The sequence below is a fragment of the Arvicola amphibius genome, chromosome 18, assembly GCF_903992535.2.
Source record: "Arvicola amphibius chromosome 18, mArvAmp1.2, whole genome shotgun sequence".
Lineage (NCBI taxonomy): Eukaryota > Metazoa > Chordata > Mammalia > Rodentia > Cricetidae > Arvicola > Arvicola amphibius.
Genome location: NC_052064.1, coordinates 10,518,785 through 10,544,964, shown reverse-complemented (window position 1 = coordinate 10,544,964; position 26,180 = coordinate 10,518,785). Strand labels below are relative to the sequence as shown.

Here is a 26,180-nt window from a genome sequence, read left to right as displayed (position 1 = left end):
CCAGAACCTGGTCCTCTGGAAGAGCAGGAAGTGCTCTTACCCAGTGAGTCTTCTCTTTAGCCTCATCTCATGTCAATTTTAACAGTATGTTTTTAGGCGAGAGTTTATGGATTTAAAAGGTTCTTTCTGCAATCTTGTAATTAGAATCATAATAAAATATTACATGCTCTGATCATATTTTTTCAAGATACACACACAAATATATATTTATTTTACAGCATCCTTTGTTTACAGCATCAATGATCCTTAGTATTTTAGATATCGATTTCTTATTTATATTTCATTTACTGTTATCATTTTCTGGGTATGTTATGGGAAAGAGAATGGCCTGTACTCAATAATCAAGAATAAACATTAGCAAATGCATGCATTAGGCTAAACATTCTGACTTAATTCAAATGGTAGCAAAATGTTTTTAGACTTAACAGAAAAAGTCTAATAGTAGCAACCTAATACTCTGATTAATGAGATAACTATATTGATGGAGACTAACATCTGATATTTGGGCTAATATTTATTGTTAATTTATAAATGTTAAACACCAAAAAACAAAACAAAACCTCAAAGCCGAGCAACCAAACAAAACACCAGCTGTTACAGGTTAAATGACAAGTCCATGAACAACGAAAGAAGGCATCTAGATGGAGCTGAAGTTTCCTTTTGTCTTTCCAAACAGTGTCTTTAATGAGACGTGAAGAAGTTGTCAACATTAAGGTGTAGAAGTGTGGGAAATACAATAAATTCAAGAGAGTAGTAAAAAAATAATTTTGCAGAAAGGGGAGCCAGCATAGAAACAAAACGGCTGACTTGATGATTTTGCACAAGACTTTTTGGTTGGTTGGTTTTTTCTTTCTTTTAAAGTCACTTGGTCTGGTGATCTCTTTCCGTATACTAGGACTTGTCCCATTCCTAATGAATAATTTGGGATTTAAGACAGCCCCCCTTTTCTAACCTAGGGCTTAGGCATGTAGCACAATGCCTGTAACTTTCCAATTTTCAGAGTTCTGAGGCAAACCTTTGCCAGATGCCAGCTAAGGGAGAGGCCTGGAGGCACGGGGCCTCCTGCTATCCATCACTAACTTTAAAACATCTCACACTGAACACAGAACATAACAATTTCTTACAGGTCCTCTCGGCTGCACCACCCTGGCGGGTGACCTTGAGGGAGTCACATTCCGCCAGGAAGGATTCTAAACCTGATAAATCTCGTGAGGGAAAATAATGAGCGGTGTGGGGAGACCCCTCTAGTATGCCTGGCCACATTTTGTCACTGAGAGCGCCGGGAGGAGGTGAAGGCGGCTGATATACAACCTCTTCCTGATGCTTCCTCCCCAAACTAAGGACCGGTAATCTCCTGATCTCACAGGACAGTTCCAGGTTGGGGTTTTTGGTTTGCCTCCACCACGCACAGGATTCTCCTTGCAGACTAAGATCGTCGCACTTCTTCCATTACGTCTGGGTCACAAGTCTTTAGTGATTGGTTCCTGAGGTTCACCTTCGGCTACACTCGCAGTCTTGCAGGGTCTTCGTGTCCTTCACACGTTTGGCTTTGCTCCTGTTGAAAGGCTTTTCCAGTGAGAGAGAGAGAATTCTGGCCCCTCACCGTTTCCTCGGTGACCCTAACACTTGGTGTGAGGCATTTCGTTCAGAGCGCTACCTGCAGAGGCTCCCACCCCGGAGCGCGCTACACCCTGCACGCGCCGGCCCGCCACGGCGTCACCTCGGCGACCAGCAGTGACGTCACCGGCGCGCCCGCCCCGAGTCCGCGCGGGTTCTCCGGGAGGGAGTCCGCCCCTTCGCGGTCATGGTGCGCTGCGGTTGCGCGTGGCTGAGAAAGGTCCGTGGCGGGGGGGTCCTGCCCCAGCGGGGGTCTGTCTCCGCTCTGCCTGGTTGTCGTTCCTCAGGTCCCTCGTGTGCTCCTTGACGTGGCTAGGCCTGTTTGGGTCCGGCTTTGGGGAATTGCTAGAAAATTCCGCAAAGCACGTGGGAGGGAAATTGGGGTACCTGCCTGCGGCTTAGACACGATTTTACGGTGTACGTGGTGTACGGCGACTTTTGTTTTTTTTTGTTTGTTTGTTTTCACTCTTGTTTAAAGTAGTACTCATAACCCGTACTTATACGTTTTTCCTCCCTTGTTCCGCTTTTCATATCTTTCTGAAGATCTTTTCTGGAAGCCAAAGGTGTGTAATTGTTGTGCCTCCTACAGAGATTTTAGTTTTTATGTAGTGTCTGTTTTAGAATCTATTTTCATAACAATTCGCAACCAGCTGCTTCGATTTAAAAAAATCACAATTGGCTTACTAGTAATGGCTTTTGGAAACTAGAAGACATCTTAAGCCATTTCCTGCTACTCACAGCCATTGTAAGATCCTTAATACATTTGGTGAATCTAGAAAGTAAAGAAGAAGTCACATGTTGAACACAGCTTTAAAAGCCCTTACCAAGAGTATTGCTATACCAGGGTGGTCAATCTTCACTTTTTAAGTTTGCAGATTATCAAAATCTTGTAGATTATAAAAAATGTGGATACTTAAGGAATTACTCTGTAATTTGAAAGCCTGGGATTAATACACAGGATCTTTATAAGAAGTTGATTAGCCAGGCAGTGGTGGCTCATGCCTTATTTAATTCCAGCACTCCAGAGACAAGAGGCTCTCTGAGTTCAATTCGAGGCCAACCTGGTTTACAGAGTGATTCCAGGACAGGGTTTCAAAGCTACAGAAAAACCCTGTCTCGGAAAACCAAAAAAACAAAAACCAAGAAACAAAACAAAAAAAGGTGCTGATTTAGTGAGGGGAAACAGAGACACTAAATGCAGAATAAGATTTCCGGCGTAATCCAGTTTCTGAGGAAGCCTGCAAAAGCAGAGTAAAAGTCAATGAGAGCAGCAGTCCAAGGATGCCTCAGATATGTGAAGCCATGTTTTAGTTCTGTTCTTTCACACCAGGAAGTGGGTTTACGATAGAAAAGAACAAATGATCTAAGTAGAGGAACATGAACAGGAATACAGTGGCAGAGACTGGTAAACAATACTCCGGTGATAGCGTGAAGGACGTGAATACAGGTCTGTGAGGATTCTGTTATTTCATAAGCAGTAAAACCCCAAAGTCATGATTGTTTCTGTGCAGAGGAAAATGCAGACATCAACTTCACTTAAGGAAAAAAAGAAAAGAGCTCTTGTCTCACGGTAGCGGATGCACTAAGAGGAAATGGTGAAGCACGGAAAGGCCATGTGGGGTGAACAGTCAAGGCTGTAAGAGGAGAGCGGTACTGGAAAGAGTTAGGCTTCTGGGAAAGCCACAGTTACAGTCAAAAGCCATCCATTTGATTAGTGAACAAATAAACTTTGATCATGATTTGGGGGAAACAGATTTTTTTTATTGGTATTTATTGAGCTCTATGTTTTTCTCTGCTCCACTCCCTGCCTCTCCCCTCTCCCTTAAACCCTCCCCCAAGATCCCCATGCTCCCAATTTACTCAGGAGATCTTGTCTTTTTCTACTTCCCATGTAGATTAGATCTATGTAGGTCTCTCTTAGTGTCCGCATTGTTGTCTAGGTTCTCTGGGATTGTGGTTTGTAGGCTGGCTTTCTTTGCTTTATGTTTAAAAACCACCTATGAGTGAGTACATGTGATAATTGTCTTTCTGTGTCTGGGTTACCTCACTTAAAATAATGTTTTATTGTTCCATCCATTTTCCTGCAAAATTCAAGCTGTTGTTATTTTTTTTCTGCTGTGTAGTACTCCATTGTGTAAATGTACCACATTTTTCTTATCCATTCTTCGATTGAGGGGCATTTAGGTTGTTTCCAGGTTCTGGCTATGACAAACAAAGCTGCTATGAACATAGTTGAGCACATGTCCTTGTGGCACGATTGAGCATTCTTTAGATATATACCCAAAAGTGGTATTATTGGGTCTTGAGGAAGGTTGTTTCCTAATTTTCTGAGAAATCGCCACACTGACATCCAAAGGGGCTGTACCAGCTTGCATTCCCACCAGCAATGCAGAAGTGTTCCCTTTGCCCCACAACCTCTCCAGCATAAGTTGTCATCAGTGTTTTTGATCTTGGCCATTCTTATAGGTGTAAGATGGAATCTCAGAGTTGTTTTGATTTGCATTTCTCTGATGACTAAGGATGAAAACAGATTTTTTATTATTGCTTTTATAACATTTTTTTTGGAGGGGACATCGATTCAACTGATACCCATCAAGTTACTTAAAGAGTTTCAAATATAAATGCAATACACTCTCACCTTTCAGTGGGCTTAAACTTCTAAATACTTCTGTTTTTCCTGGGGGATAGTTGCTAGTACCTACTAAGATCACCCAGGAGAGAAATTTAGAATGTTAAACAGGAGAAAGATCAGTGAAGCAATCAGCGGTAAGAAAGGGGAATTGGAAAGGGAGGTGATCTAAGGAAAGGCTCTGCAATATTTATATAGAAAGCTTTGGTTCTTTCTTAAAAGAAGCCTCAGTATAATGAAACCAGCACCTTTAAATTGATCAGAACATTTGGTGTATAAATATCCTCTCTCTCTCTCTCTAAAGTATGGAAATTTCATTGATAACCTAAGAATCTTCGCCAAGGGAGGAAGTGGTGGAATGGGTTACCCTCGTTTAGGTGGAGAAGGTGGAAGAGGTGGTGACGTCTGGGTCGTAGCCCATAAACATATGACTTTGAAACAACTTAAGAACAAATATCCTCAGAAACGCTTTGTGGCTGGAGGAGGAGCTAACAGTCGGTAAGTGCTCGTGGAACGATCTGAGCTTCATGAAAAGCAAACCCTCCTGGGGAAACAGAATACAGAACTTAACTAATAACTCAAACTAAATTATTTTATGTGATTCCAAACAAGCAAAAGTCTCACATGACTGCTTTGGTGGTTTGGACCTTTATCCGCTTATTCTCCCAGTGTCCCTTCTGCATTTCCTCTCTGGGAATGGATTTTATCTGAATCCCTACTTTTCTCCAAACTCACCTTGAGCGAAACTTCCCCAGTGCCACTGCAGCTCACCACCATGAAATCTTTGCTTGATAACTCTTCCATCCAAATAGAACCAGTATTTACTTTGAGTCAACTTTTCTAATGCCTTCTGTGTTTATATAAATAATTATTGTATGTATGTGTATAAAATCCAGCATAAAGAAATAAGATGAAAGAGCACAATATTTTACAGCTCCCTCTTTTTCCTTAGCTCTTCATGCCTAACATTTATTCAGAAAGCTGTGTGTCACAGTATCGGGATTAACATTTATTCAGAAAGCTGTGTCACAGTATCGGGATTAACATTTTATCATTGCCAGTTTTTAGGTAGCTGTCAGTTCTGGTTTTTTTTTTATCGCCATAGCCACAATGTATTACTGATATCCTTTGTAGATATTCTCTACAATAAGTGCCCCTGTTTCTTCGTATGCTTATGTTCAATTTTTTGATAAATTCCTACAAGTGGAGTTACTGTTAGAAAATTATACCAACTTATTTTCATGTAAGATATAAGTACTGCCAGTTATGGTTTTTTTTTTTTGTTTTGTTTTTCGAGACGGTTTCTCTATAGCTTTTGGAGCCTGTCCGGGAGCTAGCTCTTGTAGACCAGGCTGGTCTCGAACTCACAGAGATCCGCCTGCCTCTGCCTCCTGAGTGCTGGGATTAAAGACATGCGCCACCACCGCCCGGCTCTATGTCAGTTTTTTTTTTAGAAGATTCATAATGGGTTTATTGGGGTTTTCTACTTTGTTTGTATTGTAGCAATCATTTATATTTCAAATGTACAATATATTCATTTCAGGTTGAAATGACTTAGTGGTTAACTTGGTAATGACTTATTTCTATTTTTATGTACACAGTATAAAATGTAAAAAAGAATAATCTCTTTTTAGTATTTAACTTTTTAATAACTGTATTAGTGAGAAGGATTTATTGCTAGTTGCCTTTGTAAGTCATTTAATTTTGTGATCCTTTTTTGTTTTGTTGTTTTGTAGAGTTAGTGCACTGAAGGGCTCCAAAGGAAAAGACTGTGAAATCCCTGTGCCTGTGGGTGTTTCAGTAACTGATGAAAATGGCAGAATTATAGGTGGGTGTGTTGCAGCTTCTGAGCTGCTGAGAAATGAGCAGTTTCCAAAATTAATTCATAAAACAGTATAATAGCTTCTTAAGTTGCAGGTTAAAATTTTTAACATTTATCATTTTAGCTGCTGGCTTATTAAATATTTTTTAAGTGTACATAAGATATTTTAAAACTAACTGCTAATCTAACATGACTTTAAAGAGCTAAGGATACTTAGTTTTAAAACATATTAATCAGCTCCCCTTTAGCTGCTTATAAGAATGTTTTTCTGGGGTCAGTATTTATTTGCCTTGTGTCCATAGTAGGCAAACACTTTGCTTCTGAGCTGCCAGCCCCAGGGAGTTGCTTTTAAAAGTGTTACCTTTTGCATTCTTTTTTTTTTTTTTTTTTTTTTTTTTTTGGTTTTTCGAGACAGGGTTTCTCTGCAGCTTTAGAGCCTGTCCTGGAGCTAGCTCTTGTAGACCAGGCTGGTCTCGAACTCACAGAGATCCGCCTGCCTCTGTCTCCCGAGTGCTGGGATTAAAGGCGTGCGCCACCACCGCCCGGCTAAGTGTTACCTTTTATAAAGACATTAAATCTTAAGTTTAGCCTTTAGATTTCTAAATTGGAATTTCTTGACATGTATTTGTGAAAAAACAAAACACAGCATATTATTGGTTTTACTTACTAATGTTTGTTGTCTTTCCTCTTAAAGGAGAACTCAATAAAGAAGAAGATAGAATGTTGGTTGCTAAAGGTGGCCTTGGTGGTAAATTACACACAAATTTCTTACCTTTGAAAGGCCAGAAGCGAATAATTCACCTTGACCTAAAAGTTATAGCTGATGTAGGCCTAGTAGGGTAAGTATTATTTATATTCTTATAAAACATTCAGGCAGACCAATACTACAAACAAATGTAAATAATAATTTGGGGCAGTGAATATTCCTAGTTTATGTAATGTGTGTGCTAGCACTGGATATGTGACCCAGGCTACCTGTGGCTGGTTGGGGAGAAGTCACGAGTGAGGAAGTCAGGGAGACTTACCAGGCCGAAGTCGGAGGGCTGGCTGGCTGGAGAGGTTAGGTGAGTGACCGAAGGAACCTGTGGGTGGTGGCAGGTAATGTTTTCTTACGTGTCTCTTATTTTAATTCTTTTACTTAATGCTTTTGTTTAATACTTAATACCAAGTGGGCCCTTAAGGGTAATTTAGCAGTAAAGTCAAAAGCTTTTAAAGTGATCATGTATTTTAAACCTATACTTACTCATGTAGAAATTTTAATAAAGAAATTAAAGATACAAAGATTTAAGATAGGCACCATATTGTTTAGTTTTTATTTATTTTATATGTATGGCATCTTGCCTTCATGTATATCTCTGTACCACTTGTATGCTTGATATCCTCTGAGGCCAAAAGAAGGAATATGTGTGGTTTCTGAGAATTGAATCCAGGTCCTCTGGAAGAGTAGCCCATGCTCTTAGCCACTGTGCCATTATTCCAGCCCCGTGTTTAAATTTTTAGAAACAAAATAAGACAATATATACAATTTTTTGCAGAGAGAAAATAAAAGAATAATTTAGTTATTAGTCCTGCCACTCCAAAATATCAGTTAATAGTATATATCTCTCCAGTTGTGTACACATTTTTATTACATTTGTGTTTGTGTATAAATGTCTGAGTGTGCAATTGTCACAGCACATGTGTAAATCCTAGGGATCAAACAGAAGTCAGACTTTACCCCCTGAGCCATTGTGAAGGCCTTTTGATGACTGTAATATACATATTTTTGCAGTTGTTTATAATTGCAAAAAATAGAAGCTATGTAACTGCCACTAGAAAGTTGGCTGGGTAAGCTGTATATTAACTATTGAAAAGTTGTTCTTAATATCATGTCATGCAGTTTAAAAGAAGGTCAGTCAGTTAGGAAATATTCTTTAAAAAAAAAAAACCAACCTTAAGGCATTCTATATTAGTTGGGATTCTCTAGAGGAACAAAGCTTATAGAATCAGGGCAAAGGAGTATACTAGAACATTCAATGATGCTGTGTACATTGCTACAGAAAATTCTTTTTATTTTTATATTTTATTTTATTTTATTATTTTGAGACAGTGTTTCTTGTTACAAGGAGGGCCCCTTTGCTCTTCCCAGCCACCCATCTAGCTTAGCCCATGAAATAACCACACAGAAACTATATTAATTAAAACACTGCTTGGCCATTAGCTCTAACTTCTTATTGGCTAACTCTTACATATTAGTTTAACCCATCTCCATTAGTCTGTGTATCACCACGTGCCAGTGGCTTACCGGAAATTCTAACCAACGTCCATCTCAGGCAGGAGATCCATTGCTTCTCTCACTCTGCCCTTCTTCCCAGCATTCAGTTCTGTCTACTCCACCTAACTAAGTTCTGCCCTATCAGGCCCAAAGCAGTTTCTTTATTCATTAACCAATGAAAGCAACACATGAACAGAAGAACCTCCTACACCAGTTTCTCAGTAACTATGGAGCCTGTCCTGGAACTAGTTCTGTAGCCCAGGCTGGTCTTGAACTCACAGAGATCCGCCTGCCTCTGCTTCCTAAGTGCTGGGATTAAAGGCGTGCGCCATCACCGCTTGGCTGGCAGCAGAAAATTTTGAACTATGGAAAGGAAATTCTATAGCACAAATGGCCCAGGTTATATCTGGGAATGTGTGTGTGTGTAGACACACACACATATGCATGCAATAACAGTTCATGAAAGAAGAGGTTATGAATTTGAAGGAGAGTGGGAAGGAGTATATGGAACTCTTTGGAGGGAGGAAAGGCAAGGAATAAAGATTTTAATTTTATTATAATCTTGATTTTTTTAAAAAAGTAAAAATTAAAAATTGTGTTAATAGTGTATTACTATGTTAATTAATTTTGTATTTTTGTCTGTGTTTGAAAATGTTCATAATCCAAAAAAATACTAAATGATGTTTTGTCGGTGTTTGGCTAATGAGCTGGCTCAGCAGTTAGGAGCACCAGCAGGTCTTCCAGAGGACTCAGATCAATTCCCATCATCCACACAGCAATACACAACTGTCTGCAACACCCAGGGGCTCCAGTTCCCTCTTCTGGCTTCAGCAGGCACAGGACACACGTGCGGTACATAGACATATAATCAAAACACCATAGACAAAAGACTAATTACTTAAAAGAAAAGAGAGATGGTGAATTGCAAGGTTTCTAGCGCCAAGCACTCGTTTGTGCACATGTGTCTGCGGGCTGTGAGCATGTCAGCCCCGTGCATGTGCAGGAGCGAGGCGTAAGGTCCCTCTGCAGCTGCAGTCACGTGCAAGCACTAGTGAGCTGCCCAGGATGGATGCTGAGTACCGAACTCGTCTTCTCTGCAGAAGCAGTGCAAACTGTTTTTAACCATCAGCCATTCTCTCCAGCCCTGAATTATTTATTTTGTTTACATAAGTAAACAAAAAACAGGTACTTCACTCTTTTAATTCTTAAATTCATATCTTTATTTGTATTTTCTCAAGTATTGTAATATTATTTTGGACTGACGACGTTTTGTGGAGAAGGACTGAGGAATTGACTCGTAGGCCTCTCGAATGCACAGTACATGTTTTACTACTGAGCTGTACCCCATATTCTAATCTTAATTCAGAAATATTCAAGAAATTTACTTCTTTCGAGAGGGTGCTTTTTGAGACAGGGTTTCTCTGTGCTAGCTCTGAAGACCAGGCTGGTCGTGAACTCAGAGAGCCTCCTGCCTCCCAGGTGCTGGAATTAAAGGTATGGGCTACCACCATCGGGCAAGAAATTTATTTCTTGATGTTGTATGGGAATTCTGAGTGCTTGTGAGAAAACTCCAAGAAAACAAGAGTCTCTGACCTCAGTTTCTTCAAAACACAAAACTGTTCTTGGGGTGTGTTTTCCTGCTCCTCTGAGGGGTAGGATAGGAATGAGCTGACTTCAGTTGTTATTCATGTGTCTCTATGGAAACCCTGGTGTTGCCTTTTGTGGCTTGCCCTTGTGTTAAGCACAGAACTGTTCTTGGAGTGTGTTTTCCTGCCCCTCTGAGGTATAGAATAGGAGTGAGATGACTTGTGGTTATTCATGTGTCTCTATGGAAACCCTGGTGTTGCCACATGTGGCTTGCCCTTGTGTTGGATGCCTTACCCATGTGATGCTTCCTGTCTCTCAGAGTATATTTGAATAAAGTTGGCTATTGCATGAGACTTTAATTCATCTCACTTTTAGGCCCCACTCCACTAACTAAAGCAGTAAATACTTGAAATACTGGGAATTCAGAAATATGTAACTATTAGTAGTTCTGGTATTTGTTATAATGGACATATGCATTATATTGTTATAACACACACATACATATAATGTGTTATTTCAGATTCCCAAATGCTGGAAAATCCTCTTTACTGAGTCAGGTTTCCCATGCAAGACCTGAGATTGCAGATTATGCATGTAAGTATAGTTGATGTATTTTAATATATGAGGGTAAGTTTTCTTTGCATAAGAATAATAAAGCTCTGAAGTTAGCTTTAGTTTGGAAGCTTCCAGCGGTTAGGTTCCATGCTTTTCTTGCTCTTTCAGGCCACTACAGTCCTCACACAGGTTTCCTGTCCTTAGGATGAACTTTGCTGCATTTATTTCTCGGTTGCACAGTCCCTTATTTGGTTAATGTAGAATCTTATAAGCTGCTGAGCTCTTGTTACACACTGATAAATACTGGGAAAACCGAGATGAACATTTTTATTAATTTTATAAGGATTTATATATAGGAATCATATTAGGCTAAACTGCTAGAAAACTGATAAGCAAAACCAGCAATTATGTTTATACTTAGACTATTATAATTATACATATACTAGGGGAGAAAGGAATGTGTGCATTTGTGTGTGTCTCATTGATAAATATAAGCGAATAAAAGTGTTCTGTTGAAGAGTGTAGGTAAGTGTAGACCTTCTTGATAGAATGTTTGGCTGAGATATAAATAATAATTTTATTAATAGTGCCTTAGAATAGAGGTAAAGGGCCTTTAGGTCCTGAGAACAGCCTGGATACGGCTTGGTAGTTACAAGGAAGTTTGTCTAGAGAAAATGGAGTAAGAGAGAGAAATGAGATTAAAATCAGATCAAATTGCATAGACTGTGTGGGTTATCTTTTACCTTATTAAATATCTTAGAATATTTGGAAGACTTCATGCAAAGAATAAAATAGAATAGAACTTTCTAAAAGCTCTCTTAGCCTATAATACAGAATTGATCGGCATAAGGATTAATGAATCTCGTTAGTATGGTAGTGCGGTAGACTGATGACATACAATGAAAGAGTAGGCTAACGGCATTAAGTAAATCTAGAATGTTTGCCATTATTAAAGAAAAAAGCACAATGGCATTAACCTGGAAAATAATATTAAACCTTTCAAAACTTAGAACCTGATGAAGTGGCTACTTTTGAGCTAATTGCTATTAGTTACATGATGAGTGTTTGTTATAACATGAGAGCCCTTAGAAGAAGAATGAAGGTGTTCTGGTTTGCTCTCTCTTGCTGTGGTCAACACCAGGACAAATCACCTCGGGAAGGAAGGGTTTATTTGAATTACAGGTAATAACCCATCACCCGGGGAAGCCACTGCAGACCTCAGGGCAGGAGGAGCCTGAAGCAGAGACCATGGAGGAATGCTGCTCACTGGCCCGCTGCTCTGACTTGCTCAGCTGCTGGTCTCATATACCCCAGGACTACCTGCTCAGGGGTGGCACTGCCACAGTAGACTAGGCCTTTCTCCATCAATTAGCAAGTTAAATATTATATATAAAGATCTGTATTTATATATAATTTCAAATATATATAATATATGTGAGCCAGGCGGTGGTGACGCACGCCTTTAATCCCAGCACTCGGGAGGCAGAGGCAGGTGGATCTCTGTGAGTTCAAGGCCAACCTGGGCTACAAGAGCTAGTTCCGGGACAGTCTCCAAAAGCTACAGAAGAAACCCTGTCTCGAAAAACAAAACAAAAAAAATAATAATATATGTGAGATATATGTATATGTGTGTTTCACATATATTTATGATAGATATAGACATGCTTACAGGCCAATAACTCTTCTGTTGAGGTTCCCCTTCCCCAGGTTTGTCAGTAGACAGGCCAGATTAGCCATGATAGAGGGAAAGACAAAAAAATCCTAGGAGAGGGCTAGTACAAAATGGTAAGGCATAAGAACAACTCAGATGAGAACAGACTACAGAAATTTTACTCGGCCTTGTGAGGTGGCTTAGTGGGTAAAGGTACTTGCCGTTAAAACCTGAATTTTCTTTACGTTGGGTGAAGGAGAGAACCGAGATCTATAGGTTGTTCTGACCCCCACATACATACCCTTCCATGCACAAGCCCCTCCCCAAGTAAGGACATGCATAATAAAGGTAATCAATTTGTAAGGAGAAAAGAAGGAAAATCTTTACCGTAGAATCAGTGGTGGTGATCAGAACCTAAATTCTGAGCCCCTAAACATTCTCAGGCTGCCTCTGGCCATGGAACAGGACTTCAGGCCAGAGAACAGAAATCTCTGTCTTTTTAAAGTATAGTGTGAGTGATAGGTATAACTGTAGCTTCCATTTCAGAAAGTTAAAGTGGGATTAAATATTCAGAAAGAAGATACTGTTCATTCTATACAATGTTGACATTATTCTAGATAATTTATCTTTTATTCTTTCCTTAATTTGCTGTCCTTTTTCCTTTCAGTTACAACACTAAAGCCCGAACTTGGAAAGATTATGTACAATGATTTCAAACAGGTTGGTATTTTTAAAGTAAAACACACGCATGCTTAGAAGTTATAGGGGTTTTTTGGTAGTAGGAGTTTTAAAAATATTCACTATTGCTGGGTGGTGGTAGTGCACGCCTTTAATCCCAGCACTTGGGAGGCAGAGGCAGGTGAATCTCTGTGAGTCTGGGGCCAGCCTGGTCTACAAGAGTGAGTTCCAGGACAAGCTTCAAAGCTGCAGAGAAACCCTGTCTCGAAAAGCAAATCAAAACAAAACAAAGTATTTACTATTGTTATTTATTTATGTGTGTGTATGGTCAGATGGCTATCAGTCACTGGAGGTGGCATTACAGGCAGTTGTGAGTTGCTTAATTTGGGTGCTGGGAATTGAACTTAGATCCTTTGCAAGAACAGTATGTGTTCTTAGCCACTGAGCCATCTCTCTAGTAGTAGGACTTTTATATTTACATGTGTTTATGGTCTTAGAGGAAGAAACAAAGAGGTTTTTGTTGTTGTTGTTGTTGTTTATGGTAAGTATAACTATGGACAAAGAATTATGTTCAGCATTATTAGAGTAAAATAAGAATTTAATTCTTGTTCTTGGAAGTGTTGTGCTTATTTCATCCCTATGGAATTATGTCTTCCTAGTCTGTCTCTTGTCAGTATATAACCATATTTCCCCAGTGAATTGTTAGTCTCCAGTTCCTGAAAGCACTTCCAATTGAAACTATAGTACTTCTGTGGAAACTGATTCCAGCTTTCTGGTTCTGGGGAAGAGGCTGCTTTGAGATTTGCTTTACATTCTTCATAAAGGAAGAACTATGCCCTGGAGTTTCTTTCTATATACAGAGAAGCCTGCACATATGTGTTTCTAGCAGCCTTATTCATAATTACTAGAACTTGGAGCAATCAAGTATCTCAGTGTTGCAAGGAAGAGGGCCGCTTGTTCATCCATGCCACCCAGCTAGCTTAGACCTGAAATAACCACACAGAAACTATGGTCATTAAATCACTGCTTGGCCTATTAGCTCTAACATCTTATTGGCTGACTCTTAAACCTTGATTTAGGCCATTTCTTTTAATCTATGTATTGCCACGTGGCAGTGGCTTACCAAGAAAGATTTGGCATGTCTGATTTTGGCGGCTTCCTGGTGTCTTTCTCTTTCTCCACCTTTTTTCTCCCAGCATTTAGTGCTGTCTTCCCCGCCTACCTAAGTTTTGCCCTATCAAGGGCCAAAAGCAGTTTCTTTATTAACCAATGAAAGAAACACAAAGACAGAAGGACCTCCTACACCATTTCCCCTTTTCTGTGTAGGTTTTTTGTTTTGTTTTGTTTTTTGGCTTTTTGAGACAGGATTTTTCTTTAGCTTTGGAGCCTGTCCTGGAACTAGCTCTTGTAGACCAGGCTGGCCTCAAACTCACAGAGATCCTTCTGCCTCTGCCTCCCAAGTGCTGGGATTAAAGGCGTGCACCACCACGGCCCGCCCCTTTTCTGTTTAGACATAAAGGAAGGCTTTAATATAGTAAAATTACATACAACAGGTATCAAGCAAGAACTACAGTTACAATATTTTTATTTATTTTTTATCATAACTAAGGAAAACTATAACTATAAATTTTTCAACTCCAGAAGGATAAAATATTTCCTAAGTAAACAGGAAGTGCATTGTAAGCTACTTCCAAAACTCTAGAATTGACAGAGGCATCTTGCTGCTGCCTGGACAATCACCCAAAGTTCTTTTGTACCATTGGGGCATCCATCTTTAGCCTACAGGCCCATAGTATCATGAAGCAGGAGCCCCAAAGAATCATCTCACCTTTAGGCAAGTTGAGCAGTCATTTTTCTGTGGGTACTGCATGTCCAGTTAAGCAGTTCAGGCAAGAGCAGTTTCTTGTGCAAATGGCTAACCAACTCCATAAGGAGCATCTTCAATGCCCATCTTTCTCTTGAAGTAGCTTAGTGCTGCCAGGAGCAGATATGTCTTACTGTTATGAAAAATCTTAAGTTTTTAAACATTTTAAATGCCATATTTTGAAGGTCTCTTAAAGATTTGAAGAATACCTTTTTAACTGAAATATACCTCTATATATCTAGAAAATCTAACATGACTACAAACTTGACTATTATAGATGACTATTTATTAGCCTATATTTTCAAAGTATACATTACATTTTTTAAATGAGCCACACAAACACAATACCTTAATCAAGAGCAGAAATATATATATATATATATATATATATATATATATATATATATATATATATCCAGCGAGCTACATTGGCTTCTTCCTGATTTTACCTTCTTTCTTATGTGGATATAGTCGACCACGTTGGAGTGCCAATTGTTGCATTGTGAGGGCCTGCTTGTTTGTCCCGGCCGCCCGGATAGCTTACACCTAAAATAACCACACAGAAACTGTATTAGTTAAATCACTGCTTGGCCCATTAGCCCTAACTTCTTATTGGCTAACTCTTACATATTAGTTTAACCCATCTCTATTAATCTGTGTATCACACGAGGTGGTAGCCTACCAGCAAAGTCTCAGCACATCTATCTTTGGTGACGGGTCTATGGCAGTTTTTTGACTCTGCTTTTTTCCTCTCAGCATTTTGTTTAATTTTTCCTGCTTACCTAAGTTCTGCCCTATCAAGGGCCCAAAGCAGTTTCTTTATTAACCAATGAAAGCAACACAAAGGCAGAAGGACCTCCTACACCATCTCAGTATGGTTACGGATAAACTGTTACATCTGGAGAATGAAATAGTCGGTTCTAAAAATTACTAGATTATGAAGCCATGAAAAGTTATAGAAGAGCTTGAATTCATATTGCTCAGTGAAAGAAACCAAAAGATACATTAAAACATATGCACACATTAATTAATTATTTGAGTTATTTGTGAAAAGAAAATTGCAAACTTACCTTATTAATAACTGTTAAAGTAATAAATATACTAATCCCAATATCTATAGATTGGTAGACTCATGAGCTAAAATGGGATCCAGATATCTGATGAAACCTTTTAACATGTTTATTTCAAAGGTACCATAGAGTGCTTAATTAGAAACTATGAAATATGAAAATTTGGGAATAATTGAACTTGGTTCTCATCTATTTTTCTTTTTCAACAAATCATTACTTTTATGTTAGATTTCAGTAGCCGACCTGCCAGGTTTGATAGAAGGAGCACATATGAACAAAGGAATGGGCCACAAATTCCTCAAGCATTTAGAGCGAACCAGACAACTGCTCTTTGTTGTAAGTCATATACTATACATTCCTGTGTGATGTTCAAATGAGTTCGCTTGGTTTCCCTAGAAATATTTTGTAAGTAAAATTAAAGATAATGTGACACAAACCCCATTTTCATCATTGATGGTCTATTGTTCATCTTGTAGAGGCATCAAAGGCTTTTACAACCTGGTGGCATCAGAGCCACCTTAGATGTGTGATCACACTCTATGAGTTCACATAGTGAGAAGATCATTGGGCATGTTTTCAGAATGTAGCTCTGGTATTAGGAACATGACTGTACTAATACATATCACTCCAGTAAGTCAGTGTCAATGGGGACAAGTCAGTAGATCATTGTTTATAGCGTGGGGGTGGAAATGCTGTTGCTACTGTATTGTGGCCATACTTAGCAAGACTTGATTCCTGGAGATTTTGGCATGCTCTTCTATAGTATCTCTTATATTCTCTTAATTGGTGATGCTTAAGTTATGGATGAGATTGCTTATAATAATATCAGTTATCTGTAATGGTTTCTCACCAATGACTCATTTTATAGTAATGCTTATAGCTATCATAACAACTCAATTTCTGTTCTTGCACTTCATGACTAAGTTGTCAGTAAAATATAGATTGAGAAATGATTCAGAGAGAAGACATTGCTAAGCATAGAACTGAGCAACTGTTTTATGTTCTGGGTTCTCTCTTCTCTTTAGGTTGATATTTCGGGATTTCAGCTCTCTTCTGTAACTCCGTACAGAACTGCCTTTGAAACAATAATACTTCTTACAAAAGTAAGTTTTTTGTTTTACTATGTTCTGGAGTTAGTTCTCCATGTATGTGAGTCACACAGTAATCAGAATAATCACCTTTTTAAAGATTTTATCCAGTTAAGGAGTCAAAGTTGCTGTTTCCAGTTCTTCAGTTTCCCCGTTTCTCATTACTCTGTGGGTAACGCCCTCTTGTGCCCATGCCCCTTCTCCGCTGACATCGCTTCTGCCCGGTGTCTGTCTCCTCCTTTTGTGGAGGTGCTGATGGAGCTGTGAACGCTGCACAAGCACTCCACCGTCAGGCTGTAACTCCAGCACTTGTCTTACCGTGAGGCAAGGCTACTGAGAGTTGTTTGTGATCTTACCCACTGCCGTTACTTCCCATTGCTTACAGTGAATGTAGCCTTGACTGCCAAAGCTGTAACCCATAGCCAGCTCTTTGCTCCTGCTTTAGACTGGGTACTTACTAGGCATCTGTGACTCAGTGACTCGTTAACCACTCACAGTAAGAAGCAAAATAACCCAATCTGTTTTGTTTTAATTCTTCTTTTTTTTTTTTTTTTTTTTTTTTTTTTTTTGGTTTTTCGAGACAGAGTTTCCCTGTAGTTTCTAGAGCCTGTCCTGGAACTAGCTCTTGTAGACCAGGCTGGCCTCAAACTCAGAGATCCGCCTGCCTCTGCCTCCCGAGTGCTGGGATTAAAGGCATGCGCCACCACTGCCCGGCTTGTTTTAATTTTTTAGCGACCCCCACAGCTTCTGAAATTTACTAAGTACATATGCCTTTTCTGAGAATGCAACAATACTGAATTGTTACTATTGGCCCATGAATCTTCTCTCTGTTGAGTCTACTTACTTTCATTTGACTCTAGGCACAAAATCAGCTGCTTCTGGGAAGTCATGTGAGCTAACATCTTATTCACGTGGTTTAGTAAAAAGCATTTTCTGAATTTCCTTTGTTGGTTTTATAGTTTTTGGGATTTATTGCCCTGTGGTGATGTGAATAAGCCCTAGATTTTCCAGGTCATTAAAGAAATATCGCCATAGTATTCATTTATATACATAGTGATGTGAAATTACTTGGCTGTTCTTTTTATTTAAAGGAGTTGGAGTTGTACAAAGAGGAACTGCAGACAAAACCTGCACTCTTGGCAGTTAATAAGATGGACTTGCCTGACGCCCAGGTGAAGCTTGACGAACTGATGGAGCAGCTCCAGAACCCCACAGGTAAAGCGTCCTTCACTTCTCTGTTCCTCGGTACGAGCTGCATCACAGAATGTTGGGGCATTTTTGGTGAAGGAGTTAAGATTTTGAGAGAGGGTCTCCTGTGACCCAGTCTGGCTTCAAATTTGCCACCTTGAATTCCTACCTCCTCCTCCCAGGTGCTGGGGTTATAGGTGTGTTATATCCTGACCGATGATAGCAAACATCAGTGGGAAAGAAAATCAGTAGATGGGGCTGGAGAGATGGCTCAGAGGTTAAGAGCACTGACTGCTCTTCCAAAGGTTCTGAGTTTAATTCCCAGCAACCTCATGGTGTCTCACAACCATCTGTAATGGGGTCTGGTGCCCTCTTCTGGCGTGCGGGCATACACGCAGACAGAATATTATATACATAATAAATAAATGAATATTTAAAAATTGAACTTTAAAAAAAAGAAAATGAGTAGTTTCTACTCTGAGAAACTATATTTGAACTCATAATGTATAAACACTGAAATAGCATTGACCAGTCATTATCAAGTTTCAAAATGGTGATGCAGTTAAGTTAGAGAAAGAAAAGAAGGATTACTTTGGTCCAAAAAGGTAAAGTTTTATAAAGAATTAAAATTTATGTGGATCTTTAAAGGGTATGGGAGAGGACTCAGAGATGTCGCAGCCATTGAGAGCACACGCTGTGGTGAAGGACCAGAGTTTGGTTTCCAGCATCCATGTCAGGGCCTCATAGCTACCTGACCTCCAGCCTCAGGCGGGTTTGCTGGCTCTTGTGCTAACACACATCTGTACACCCAGACATCCGTTATTAAAGATACAATAAATGTTGGTTGGTTGGTTGGTTTTTGGGTCTGTTTGTTTTTATTTTTTCTTATTTTTAGACAGGGTTCTGTAATGTATGCCTGGCTGGCCTAACAATCACTGTGTGGACCTGTGTTTATATGACACAGAAAATACATGTTCTGACTAAAAGGATTTGTCTGAATTTCTTAAATGAAAATATTTCCACTATATAAAGAAACTCAAGGGTCTGTCTTAGTCACTGTTCTGTTGCTGTGAAGAGACACCATGACCAAGGCCACTCTTAGGAAGGAAAGCATTTAGTCCATTATCATCATGGGGCGGAGGGCATGACCCTGGAGCAACATCTGAGAGCTGCATCCTGGTTCACAGGCAGAAAGAGAGAACAGAGATGAGAGACACTGGGCCCTGTATGGGCCTTTTGAGAGGGCTTAAGGCCAAGCCCACGTACTTTCTCCAACAAGGCCACACCTCCTGATCCTTCTAATCCTAGCAGAGTTCCACTTGTGCTGACTAAAGATTCTAACGTGTGCACGTGCAGGGGCCATTCTTATTCAGACACCAGATACTCTGCACAGTTTGGAGAACTGGCTGTTGTAAACACTGTTATCCTGCAGCGATGATGGTCTTAGCTTCTGGGCCTAGGAGAAGGGGCACAGATGACAAGTGACCATCTGCTTTTGAAAATACTGATTTGTCTCTTTTCTGTTACAAGACTGATAATTGTGGAAAACAGACTTTAATATACTAGGATGAGCAGACAGCACCAAGGTCATTTTTCTTCTCTTGAAAATCGTTCCCTACATGGTGTACGTGTTAGAACTGTCTCTGAGACAGTGCATTAGTCTGGGACATACGTACTCCCTAATAGTGTTCATCCCTAATGCCATTTGCTTTTTCAGGTCAGTAGTCCTCTTTGCTTGTTGACCTTGCAAGAGGCGGTGCTAGAAATTAGGTAATCAGGAGTCTGTAGGTCTCTGGACCACCACAGTTCTTAAGCTTGTCTCCCTGGACTTTCTTAGAAGCCAGGCTCCATGATGACTTTAGTCTGCCCATTTTAGTTTATATGATGCTTGAATCATCTAGTCAGTTCGCTGTTCCCCTTCACCTCACATCCCACTGCCATGGTGTTAGGGAGAAGATAAAGTCATGCAGCTTTGGTAGCCCTAGGTGATTGATTGGATTCAGATAAAATGATCTCCCCTTTTTTTGGACCCTATTCTCTATGGTGGGATACCTTACTCAGCCTTGATAGGGGTCGGGGGAGGGGTTTGGTCCTGCCTCAACTTGGTATGCCAGACTTAGTTGACTCTCCAAGGGAGGCCTTACCTCCTCTGAGGAGTGGATGGTGTTTAGGAAGGGAAGAGATGGGGGTGGGGGAGAAGGGGAGGAAAGGGGAACTGGGGCTAGTATGTAAAATTAAAATTTTAAATAAAAAAAAATCTACCATTGAACTATTCGATCTTGTGCTGCAGTTTTAAATGTCGATGCTCTTCCTGCGGAACGTTAAAGCTTGTGTGTACTAAGGCAAGCCAGAATGTTCCACATGATGTCACTGTTTTTATGGGAACTTTTTTTTCATTCAGCCTCCTCAAGCAAATTTTATTATTTAAGTGTTGTCATGGTTTATCTAATACTTGTTCTTTATTTGGCTTAAAATAAATTTCTCCAATAGTAATTAACCAAGTACTTGCTCTGTGCTAAGAACCACCATTGTCAGTACTAACACAAAGATCCCAAGAGCCAGTGAGACAGGGCAGAGCAGGGAAGGAGTTCCTGGTGCTAAGTTGTCAGTTTCTTGCTTCTCAGATCAAACCTCTGCGTAATTTTTACTTAATTTTTTAAAAAGGTCGTGAAAACCACCTATTCTTTGTTTCAGATTTTCTGCATTTGTTTGAAAAAAGCATGCTTCCAGAGAAGGCTGTGGAGTTCCAACATATCGTGCCCATCTCTGCGGTTACTGGGGAAGGGATCGAGGAACTGAAGAGCTGTGTGAGGAAGTCGCTGGACAAGCAGGACAGCACAGACGGCGATGTACATCATCGGAAGCAGTTGGTCCATTTGTAGGTTTCCAGTGGAGCATCTTAGAGGGAGCACGCCAGAGCGTGCTGTCCACTTCCAGAGCGGGCAGCGTTTAAGCCTAGTGTAAGGTTCTAACAAAGAAGGAAATCATGTTATTTAAAACACAGATGAGCCTGGAATGCATTATGTTCCAGAAACCAGCAAGACACATGTCACATGGTCTCAGTTACATGTGGAATCTTAAAAAGAAAAAAAACTGGACAGGTGGAAATCCTAAAAAGTGATGATTATTAAGGACAGGGAGATAAAAGGTTAACAGATGTTGCTCAAAAGATACAAAGTTTCAGTTAAGCTCTGCAGATCTGTTGTATAGCTAGTTGTTTATAGTTAGAACAATGTACCATATTTTGAAAATATGTAACAGTAGGTTTTAAGTGTTCTAACCACAAAAATCTGAGAAAATATATTTTAAATGAGCTTGAGTCTATTTCAAAACACACTGTGTATGATAAAGATGCATGTATAGTTTTTATGTATCAAGGAAAAATATTTCAAATTAATATAAATTAATTTGAAAGTGTTTTCACATTTTAAAAATAGCCTTTATCAGTAGGTTTCCTGATATATGTGCATTATCAGGAAGCGAAATTTTCTTCTTCCCCCTCTTCTAGTGTTAGCTCAGCAAAGCAATTTCATTTTGCAAAAAGCGTACGCAAGACCCAAACTGGGCTAGCACACACACTGAGAGCAACAGAGCTCCTATATTTTATCCTTGATTTGGCTGGTGACTGGGTCTCATCCCATTGGTCTGACTAATGGTTACTGAGTCAAAGGGGACGGTCAGGAAACACTGGCTAAACTACTTAGATTTTAAAGTTTCTCACAACTACCCTCTTTATTACATTGTTTTTCAAATTAGGTATCACATGTTGGCCATTTGAAGTTTCTAGGAAGAGTAAATGATTCATATAATTGATTGGTGAGCTTGCCTTCCAGGAAGATGCATTTTCTTAATTCCTTTGAAAGTATTTAAACAATACTTACAAATAGACATTTTTCCTTTAGGTAAAATGTTATAAAATGTACACATTTACTTTTTAAAATTGTAAAACAACAACAACAAAAAAAATTAAAGCAGTATATAGGTGCATGAGGCCGCAGACATTTCTATTTCCTGAGACTGTCAGTCTTTCTCAAAGGAAGCACTGTAAGTAGCCTATATTTTTACACTTTTTTGTAAAACCCAAATGAGTTTATTGTAATTTTTTCCTGTCTTTTTTTTTCTTTTTGCAAAGTAGCAGCAAATTAATGCCCTTTAAAATATTCCTGGGCAAGTGTGGTAGTCTGTGGTGGTGCGGGCGATGACCACAGTCCTTGGGAAGGAACAGTGGGGATTTTGAGTTTCCGGAAGGCTTGATGGGTGACTTAACAAGTTGTAGGCTGGTCTGGACTTCGAGTGGGACCATGTCTCAGAAATGCTGTTCTTTAATAGTATATTTTATTTTGCCTGCAACCAAGTCTGTGCACCATGTGAATGCAGTGCCTGTAGAGACCAAAATAGGGCATTGAATACCCTGGACCTGGCATTACCTACTGTTGTGAGCTGCCGTGTTGATGCTGGAAGTCAGTCCCTGGTCTCTTAACTGCTAAGCCTTCTCTCCAGCCCTTTTCTTTAATATTACATTTTGTTAAAAATTACTTGATAATTTAGCGCTTAATAACAGTTGTGGTAATTGACCCCTTTTAAAAAAACATTTTTTAATTTTATGTTGATTAGACAAATTTCCTGACTTGATAATGTGGGTACGTTTATTATTTCAGTTTGATTCTAGTTTCTGTTCTCTATACCTACCTTTCATTCTAGTTTCTGGACTACTTTTTCTTGTATCTCTTTTTTCTTCATTACATGGGTATTTATTGAGCACTGCGCAGGGTGTTGCACTTGCAGGGCTCCAAAAACAGACAGATCCTGCTTATGCTTCATAGCTGAGCTTCAGGGAGCTGGCATGGCCTACTTTACAGCACAGGAATGAGGCTGAGGAAAAGCCTCTGGAGTTTGCACTGGCCAGCTTCCGTGTCGAGGCCTGGTTTGTTACACACGTTCACATCAATGTCCCTGTCAGCCGTTTCCACCTGACAGCCTCATGGGGTGAATTCAGGAGTGTGTGCTCTAATCTGACTGTGTCCTTTGTGAGGGGTGTGCCTGTCAGTGACGCCTAGACCACCACTAACGCAGTTCATGATTTATTGTGTAATTACTGAAATGGATGTTCCACTTAATTGGGATTTTCTGGTTATTGGGGGTGTATTCCACTTAGCCCCTTTTAAAAACTGTCATTTTTGGACAACAAAAGGAGAAACTTCAGATTTCTTATAACAATTTAACGTGTCTGCACATGTGTGTGTGTGCACTCGAGTGTGTGTGTGTGCATGTGCAACAGAGAGGCCTTGGGTCTGCCCTCTGAGCTGGAGTTCACAGATGTTGCAGCAAGCACTCATTTTAACTGTGAGCCTAACACGTGATGGCTGAGCCATGTTCAGTTACAGAGCAGCACTGATTAATTAATTAACTTTAAAGTACATATTTTAACATTTCCTGGAATAAAATTTTGGGTTTTTTCCAAGGCTATTCATTTTACCTTTCAAAATATATTTTCAAAGTGTCTACTCTTAGATTTGTATTTACTATGTAAAGAGACATGTCTGCTTTTCAAATATCTTATTTATTTGAAATGGTGTTGGGGACATGTGTGCCACTGTATCCATGTTGAGGTCAGAGGAGAGTTTCATGGAGTTGTTTTTTGTCTTTCCCCTTTAAAGGATCACGCTCAGGTCTCCACACATGTGCAGCAGCAAGTGGCCTGGTCATCTCAGTGCCCAAGTCTGATTTATAGTGTGACAGCTTGTGTCGGGTGAACTGCATCGGGTCCGTCCAGCTTCTAGTGAAGCTGAGTTTCCACTGGGCTCAGTGCCTTGCCGTGATAGCAGATAGAGATTCTTTTGAAGTAGGAGATGAAAGCTAGAGACCTCACGACAAATAAAAAGAAGTCCGTAAATGCATGAAATATTTTCTAATTCGTAAGGTAAGATTGAAAAGCCAGTTAGCAAAGGTGCATTCCATGCAGAAGCTTACAGAGTGAAGCTACATTTACTAATGTTTCAGTGCTGTGGGTGTTGCTTAGCGGTAGAGCACTTACCTAACATGCAGTGCCCTGCGTTTGACTCCCAGCACAAGTGCTCAGTTATGATGATGAAAATGTTTCAAAGCAGTAGCGTAAACATTCTTACTGTAGTTTTCAGAAATTAACAAAATACAAATACACATAAGATACCTTATTTTAAAAATTTGGGAACATTATGTTTAAAGAACGTATTAAATTTAATATATACATTTAGTTCTTCAGAATACTGCAAATTTGATTTAAATCTGGCTTTCCATAGTGAATGAACATGGGATTTCTGATTGAGTGCATGTCCATCATCTAAAATGGTACTGTCACCATAGGCTAGGCACTTAGACATCTGTATTAGCTAAATACTTGAGCGCGTTTCCTCCCGGTCCTTTTGTTTTTCTCCTCCTTTCTCGGATGCTGGCTGGGACATGTGAGGAGGCTGTGAGACAGGGGCAGGTGGCCCATGATTTCTAATCCCAGCAGAAGCTGTGGGGCTTTCAAATTTGAGGTCAACCTGATCTACCACATGAGCTCCAGGTCAACTAAGGCACAAAGGATACTATCTCAAAAAGAGTTAGTAAGTGAAAAGAAATGTCATGTTATGAGTCTCAGCAGTCTAATTTTAAAGACATTTGAAATAATACTCTGTTTTCCAACATTTTATAACTTGGGATTAAACCAGGCAGGTGGTAATTGGCATCAAATGTTGGCAGTTAAGACAATATAGTTTTTACTGTAAAATCAATGAGAAGTAAAGCAGGTCTTTGTTTTCCCTTAAAGAGGTATCTTGATTTTATTTCTGATTTCTGACTATTTTTTTTTGTTGTTGTTTTCTGATTAGAACTTGGCAAGTAGAGGGAACATACCTACCAGGGGTTTCATTTTTATCTTTGCATGGCTATTGTTAACTAGTTGAAGGAGAATAGAAAGCACATGATAGAAATGGAAGGAATGTTTGAAATTTTCCGTGGCTAACTTAGGAGAAACAGGTAGGGTCATTGTCTCTGTTGGCTATGACCAGTATAAAAAGGACAGGCGTGATTTTGGCTACTATCCCTGCCATGCCCACCCACTCATTTGGGGGAAATTATAGTTTTCAAATATTTTCGCCGTGTGACAGTTTATTAATTAATAGTTACCAGATACTTGGACAACTGTTGAGGAAGTTATCCTCTTTGTACATATCATTAAAGTGTCTACAATAGAAACGAAGTCTTTGGAGGGCCCAGATACAAGCCATGTGAAGCATAGCTACTGTCTGAATCATGACCTTTGAAATACTTGGAATTTGGAGAACAGGATATGCGGTTTATATTGTAACTAATTTTGAAGCAATATATGATAAAGTATTTTTCCCATCTGTTTTGTAAACTCTGAGTGTGTTCAAAGTTGAAAGCAAAGGACAAAAGCTTCCTTTGTTCATGACCTCATATTCCAGTGTGTTTTTCTGAAATTGCCAGTGTTTTCTAACCAATGCCTTTGTTTTTTTTTATTGGTTATCAAACATTATTTTGGTATTATTTATATATGAAAAGACTTTAAAAGACTGTAGTGTAATTTTATTATATTAAGTAAGAAAACATAATTATACAGCTAAAATATACCTTTATTTCTATTTGTATATGGTTTGTCACAAATTACAGGACGTGGATGGAGCTTGTTTTAAATCAAGGACAGATGTTGAGTAAAAGCTTCTGACTGGAAGGATCTGAAACATGATTAAATAGAATAGCCAAAGCCCCAGTCAGCTGCGTTGTGGGTGTGTGTGTGTGGGGGGGGGGGGGGAATAAGAGAACTACATAAGAATTGAACCTCAGATTCAAAAACAAATTTTTCCCAGAAGTGGTGCCATTTTCATCAGGAACAATAGTAAAAACTGTATGATGAATACAGACAGATTTTCCTATGAAACATAGACCACAACAGCTAATTTATTTCAAAGAACCATTCATGTTATAATTCCAAATTTGTAATGTATTCCTTTAAAAGTTTAAGTCACAAGTTTCTCTTAAAAACTGGGATAGGAGGGAATGGTGGTGGTTGTCATAGTTACACTAAAAGGTTTAAAAACCAGAAAACATTGCGTCACGTCTAGACAAATTCCTCTGTACCATGGCCTGTCCCTGTCCGTGAGTGGTGACGTTATTCGGTATTAGAAACGTACTGC

The 26,180-nt window shown here is 39.5% G+C and overlaps 1 protein-coding gene across 2 annotated transcripts; it reads left to right on the top strand.

Annotated features, from left to right (window-relative positions):
• Positions 1-1,745: 1,745 nt before the first annotated feature.
• On the top strand, positions 1,746-25,443 carry Gtpbp10 (GTP binding protein 10). 2 transcript variants are annotated; one of them, XM_038315424.1, is made up of 10 exons: positions 1,746-1,837; positions 4,551-4,744; positions 5,983-6,074; positions 6,763-6,907; positions 10,430-10,503; positions 12,783-12,835; positions 15,956-16,063; positions 16,753-16,830; positions 17,907-18,030; positions 20,698-25,443. In XM_038315424.1, the coding sequence occupies exons 1-10, from the start codon at positions 1,805-1,807 to the stop codon at positions 20,883-20,885; spliced, it is 1,089 nt and encodes a 362-aa protein (XP_038171352.1). In that variant the 5' UTR covers positions 1,746-1,804; the 3' UTR covers positions 20,886-25,443. The 2 variants fall into 2 exon arrangements, with proteins under 2 accessions (XP_038171352.1, XP_038171353.1); XM_038315425.1 differs by lacking the exon at positions 20,698-25,443 and adding an exon at positions 18,652-18,800.
• The last annotated feature ends 737 nt before the right edge of the window (positions 25,444-26,180 follow it).

Excerpts from the sequence above, each read along its gene's own strand:
- Gtpbp10 (XM_038315424.1), top strand. The coding sequence starts at position 1,805 with ATGGTGCGCTGCGGTTGCGCGTGGCTGAGAAAG. Across the intron at positions 6,908-10,429 it reads GCTGATGTAGGCCTAGTAGG|ATTCCCAAATGCTGGAAAAT; the intron begins GTAAGTATTATT and ends GTGTTATTTCAG. Across the intron at positions 18,031-20,697 it reads GCAGCTCCAGAACCCCACAG|ATTTTCTGCATTTGTTTGAA; the intron begins GTAAAGCGTCCT and ends TCTTTGTTTCAG.